A 6,000-nucleotide genomic window follows, 5' to 3' on the forward strand; every position below is an offset into this window, starting at 1 on the left:
CTACTATTAGCAAGCCGAGAAGATGGTGGCTTATCTCCAAGACAGTCCACTAGATGATGAAAGACTGGCATCTAAACTGCAAGAACACAGAGCAAAAGGAGTCTCGATTCCATTAATACATGAAGCACTGCAGAAGTGGTATTATAAAGATCCCCAAGGAGAGATTCAGGGTGCGTTTTACTTTAAATACAAACGTGTCTGCAGTTACCTCCTGAGTCTGTAAGATTAGGGTTTGTTTAATGTTAGCTCGCATAACAGTAGAAAAAGAGGTCAGTGCTATTTATATTCTTTATATATGTATTGATGATGGTTATGTGCCGTGGAGTAGGTTCTAACTCATAGCGACCTTATATAGGGTTTCCGAACCTGTAAATCTTTACAGGAGCAGAAAGTGTCATCTTTCTGTTACTAAGTGGCTGGGAGATTCGAACTGCTGACTTTGCGGATAGCAGCCCACCTTGTGATCCACTACGCTACTATAGCTTCTTAAATATATTAGAAGACATTTTATAGGCTTTCTCCATAATTTTTGATTTTTACTGAAGGGGAGGAAAGTTCAATGAAAATAATTTGAAACATAGAAGAATGTGATGACTAATAAGCTAGAGAGGTATCCAATGCTTCAGGCCCTTCAGCCCTCACCGCTGGTTCTCTAGTCAGCTAAGTTTTGTATGCTTAGAGTTGTTGGGAGTATTCGCTTCTCCGTTTGAGGTTTGCAGGATCTGGTGGTGGTGGTGGTGGTGAGTCCTAATTTCACTCCTAACATTGGTCATTTGTGTCCTTTATTTTTCTTTGTCAGTCTGGCTATTTGTTACTTTACTGGTCTTTCTAAGAATCATGTGTTTCAATCTCATTGGTTTCTGCTCTTTGTAAGTTTTTCCCCTTTTGTTTGCTTAGTCTATATTTTACTCTTTTTCTGGGCGCTTACATTATTTGTTTGAGACATTTCCTCTTTTTTTTTTTCAATTTAATTTTTTTTGTTTGTTCTATTATCTTGTTGTTGTTGTTGTTGTTGTTGTTAAGTGCTGTCGAGTCGGTTCTGACCCATAACGACCCTGTACAGGGTTTCCGAGGGTGTAAATCTTTACGGGAGTAGAAAGCCTCATCTTTCTCCCATGAAGTGGCTGGTAGTTTCGAACCACTGACCTTCAGGTTCGCAGCCCGATTCGTAATCACTACGCTACCAGAGCTCCTTTCTATTACTTTGTAGCTTTTAAACAGTTTCCATGTATTTGAGCTTATTATTTCCTTGATCTTCCTATGACTGATTTCTAATTTTGTAGCATTGTGAGCTGAGAAGATGCTTCGTAGTATATTGATGTTTTTTAATTTATCTCTGCTTTCTGGCCTAACACGTTGGCTTTTCTTGAGAATGTGTATTGTGCTGTTGTGAGGTGAATGCTCTCTATAGATCTATGAAATGAAGTTGGATGTGCTGTTTAATTCCTATGTGTCTTTGTTGAGTTTCTTTCTGGTTGTTCTGTCCTTTTTCCAAAGTGTTTTTTATTAAAATCGCCCATTATTATTGTCAAATTGTTTTATTGCTTTCTTCAGTTCTGTTAGAGTTTGATGTATATATTCTGAGGCTCTTTCATTGGGGTTGTAGATATTTCTATGGTTATGTCCTCTTGTCTAGTTGGCCCTTTAATCATGAGATAATTTCCTTCTTTGTCTCTTATGCTGGTTTTTGCTTTAAAGTTGATTTGATCAGAGATTATTGTTGCTACTCGTGGTTTTTTATTACAATTAGCCTGATGTAGTTTTTCCATCCTTTAATTTTTAATCTGTTTTTGTCTGTTTGTAAGGTGTGTCTCTTGTAGACAGCATATTGAAGGGTCCTGTTTTCTTAACTATCTGTCTCTTGACTGAGACATTCAAACCATTGACGTCAGTGTAATTGTCCATAGGTATGAATTGATTGCAGTCATTTTGCTTTTTGTTTGTTGTTTTTATGGTGCTGCTGGTTTCCTTGTTCTGCACTCTTTCCTGTGCCAAGTTCCTTTTTCTTGTCAATTTCTTCATGGTTTTAATATTGATAAAATCTTCATGGACTTTCCTTTTCTTGATTTGATATGTGATATATTAAGCTTCTTTGAGATTGCCCTGTACTTTATTCATTTCTTCCCCTTTTAAAACAGTTTGTTTTATCTTGAAATTGCCCTGACCGCCTCACCACCTGGAACTCTGTAACTATATTTTTCCCTTCCTTCACTTTATACTTGTCCCGATCATAGACTAACAAATCAGATTCCCTTTTTTCAGTCTTGTAGTTTTCTTCTACTCTGGACACTTCCATAATTGGACTGAATTCCACGTTGTGTTGCCATGTCTGTCTGTCTCTGGTTGGTGTCTGCTCCAAAGAACTCCTTTAGTGTATTTTTTTATTATAGACTTGGCTTTTATAAAGTCCTTTAATTTTTTTTATCCTGAAGTGTTCTAATTTTGCCATCATATTTAATGGACAGCTTTGCTGGGTATATGATTCTTGGTTAGCAGTTTTTTTCTTTCAGAGTTTTGTATGTTTCCCCATTGCCTTCTTGCAGGTGTAGTTTCTGCTGATAAAAGCAAAGCTTAATCTTACTGGGTTTTCCTTTGTTAGGTAACAGTTGGTTTTCCAGGGCTGCTTTCAGGATTCTTTTGGAGAGCTTGATTATATGTCTCGGTGATTTTCCTTTGGGGTCTATCCTGCCTGGGGTTCGTACAGCTTCTTGAATATTTATCTTCTCGTCTTTCCTGATGCTAGGAAAAGTTTCTTCCATCAGCTCTTCGTCTGTCTTTTCTGTGGTTTTATTTGTATCTTCCTGTGGTAGAATTCCAATCACCTATAGATTATTCCTCTTCATGTTGTCCAACATGAATCTTAGGCTTTCATCAGATTTTAAAATTCTTTCTTCTGTCTTAGCAGAGTTGAGAGATTTATCTTCAGACTTTGCTAATTCTGGCCTCCATTGATTCAGTTCTTCTCCTTTGTCCTTATTGATCATCTGGACCTCTGTTTGCAGGTGCTGGATTGTCTTCAATGCTGTATCTGTTTTGCTTGATTGTTCTTGTAGAACTTTTCTGAATTCTTGTTTTCCTCAACCTTTCTGTAGAACATTTGGAAGTACCTCAGTATCATTCTGATTTTTTTCTTTTTTCTTTCTTTTTTTGGGGTAGTTCCAGTGCCCTCTTTTTCTTCAAAAACATTTTTCTGACTCTTCTTCTTGGTCTTTCGTTTGAGCTACTCTGTCTTGTTTCTGTGTGTGAGCAGAAATTTTCTGCTGGCTTTTAGGCTTTGTGTTTTTGTAATTGTATTAAGTTGATGAATATATGTTGGTGTATTCCTAGGCACTTACCTCCTGGTGGGTGTGACCTTTTCACTGTTCACTGTTAGTAAAGTTCAATTAGAGTGGATTTGGCGAATGTTGGTTGTAGTTGTTTCTCTGGTGTATAGCAGCTGGTATTGGCTCTTGCCCAGTTGGTGGGGGTTTAGGGAGTGCAATTGTAGCTTGGCTGTATGGTCACAGTTTCTGTCTCCTGTGGGGTGAGGCAAGAAAAGAAAACTCTCCCACAGGATAGAAGGAGGACCAAGAAACAAAACTTTGTCTCTGCAAGTCGTAGGCAGACTCGTGCAGTGGGAATACTCTCTCGTCTCTTAATCAGCTCACTTCTTTATCTCTCTCTTTTTTTTTTAATTTAAGCATTTAATACTATAAATTTCTCTCTTAGCACTGCTTTGGCTGTATTCCATACTATTTGATACATTGTATTTATATTTTCATTCTGTGTGTATGTATTTTAAGTTTTAGAAAAACTTCCACTTGTAACCATTATTTAGAAGTGTGTTGTGTAGTTTTCAGAGCATTTGGAGATTTACCAATTATCTGTGTTATTCTAGTTTAATTTCTTATAGCTGCAGAACACGGCCATTATGATTTCAATTTAAAAAACTATGTTTTTTTTCTTTTGTGACCTAGAATATGGTTGGTCTGTTTTAGGCATAAGTTCTGTGGACATATGACTATGTACGCGCACACCCCACATATGAACATGATGTATATTGCTGCTGTTGGAGTGTGCTGTAGATGCTGATTTGATCATGGTGGTTGTTGATCTTCAGTTCTTTACCCTTGCTTATTTTCTGTCTGGTTGTTTTCAGTTACTGAGAGAAGGTTAGAGAGGGATGTTGGAAGTGTCCAGCTATTACTTGTGGACTTGCTAATTTCTCAGGTCTATCAGTTTTCTCTTCACATGGTTTGCAGTTCCATTGCTTGTGTGTACACATTTAGAATTGTGGATTGACCCTTTTTTTCATTGTATGGTGTCTTTTTGACTCTGGTAATTTTATTTTCTCAGAAATTGACTTGTCTGATGTTAATGTAGCCACTCTTGCTTTCCTTTGTCTAATGCTTACTTGAGCAATAGCTTTGTCTTTTCACTTTAAACCGTCTACATTGTTACATTTGAAATAAGCATCTTATAGCTAGCAGGTAGTTGTGTAATAATTTTGAATCCACGCTGTCCGTCTGTCTGACTTATAATTGGTGTATTTAGACCATTCACATTTGGTGTAATTACTGCTATTAGGGTTTAAGCCTGCCATTTTGTTTTCGTTTTTAAAATTAATTAATTTATTTTTAATGTTTCCCATTTCTCTGCTTTCTTTTTTTGCCTGCCTGTGGATACTTAAATAATTTTTAGGATTCCGTTTTGATTTTTTCTGTACAGGTTTTGAATGTATCTCTCTTTATAGCTGTTTTAATAGTTGTTGTAAGTATTGCATAGCTTCTCACAGTTCATCAATGGTAGCATTTTCCGTTTCTTTGCATCCTGCTCTAGTATAGTCTTGTTTAGGTGTTTCCTCTACGTCTGTGTAGAATCACATTAGTGTTAGAAGTTTGCTTACTTGCCAAACATAATTCAGGAAACTCAATAGGAAAAGACAGACTATTGCATTTACTAACTGATAGCTTTAGCACATTCTTCCTTCTTGATGTTACACGGTTCCTTCTTTTATCGTTTCCTATGTGTTTAGAGAACTTCCTCTGGCCTTTCTTTTAGGGTAGATCTGCTGGCAACAGATTTTGCTAGTTTTTCTTTATATGATACTGTCTTGGTTTCCATTCATTACTGAGGGATAGCTTTGTTGAATATAGGATTCTGGGTTGAAAGTTCTTGATTGTCCTACCTGCACCATACATAGTGTACCGCTTCTTTCTGTGGAGCCGAGGACTCATGATTGGTTCCTTTGTGGCCTTCTCTGATCCCTGGAGAGGGTTGCGAGTGCCTCGTTACAGCCCAGCCAGGGGAGAAGTCTAGATTCCTCACTTAGTCTTTCCTTGTGGGGTGAGAGAGGGACACAGTTTTTTTTTTGTGGTCTTTGGCTGAAATAAAGTGGTTGTTATCTAGACATTTTCTGTCTTGCAAAGCTGTCCCTTTTCTGATCCCTTGGCTAGGGAGAGTGTTTTTTCCCCCCTTGCTTGCATCCGTTGATGTTTCTTTTTGCTGCCTTCTTCAGCTCCAAGTCTGGGAGTCTGGGATATATGAAGTTTAAAACCCAGCCAGGGAACAGACTCCTGTATCTTTCCTTAGGCCTGGAGGTGCATAGTCAGTCTGCTTTAGTTTCTTCATCTTTCACAGCTCTTTTTGTTTTGTTTTTTAATTTTTTAAACACTTTATTGTGAATTGAGTGAAGGTTTACAGAACCGATCATCAGTCCCACATTCAACAAATCTTACTCTTCATGTCGTTACAATGATTACAATCCTCTCCATGTACCATCAGTTCACAGTATTCACCTCTAGTCACTTTAACTCTTTTTTTTTCTTAAATGTTTCATTGTGAATTATGTGATAGTTTACATGGGAGAACATTAGTTTTACATTCATTCTATTGTATATCGCCTCATTGCCATGGTTACAATCCCCTCCATGCAATCCTTCCCCCGTGCCCCCCAGGTCTTCAGCACACGGTCGCTCTTCCTCTCTGGATCTAAAGTCACCAGCTGCTCCATCGCTCCAC

At 37.8% G+C, this 6,000-nt stretch overlaps 1 protein-coding gene across 1 annotated transcript in view; it reads left to right on the plus strand.

Moving 5' to 3' along the window:
• Window positions 1–6,000, plus strand: part of GIGYF2 (GRB10 interacting GYF protein 2) — a 120,827-nt gene that overhangs the window by 69,635 nt on the left and 45,192 nt on the right. The window contains exon 12 of the mRNA XM_006866804.1: window positions 11–170. Coding sequence (XP_006866866.1) covers window positions 11–170 — 160 coding nt within the window. The remainder of the gene's footprint in view (window positions 1–10; window positions 171–6,000) is intronic.

This window comes from Chrysochloris asiatica, unplaced genomic scaffold (genome assembly GCF_000296735.1).
Source record: "Chrysochloris asiatica unplaced genomic scaffold, ChrAsi1.0 scaffold00096, whole genome shotgun sequence".
Classification (NCBI taxonomy): Eukaryota; Metazoa; Chordata; class Mammalia; order Afrosoricida; family Chrysochloridae; genus Chrysochloris; species Chrysochloris asiatica.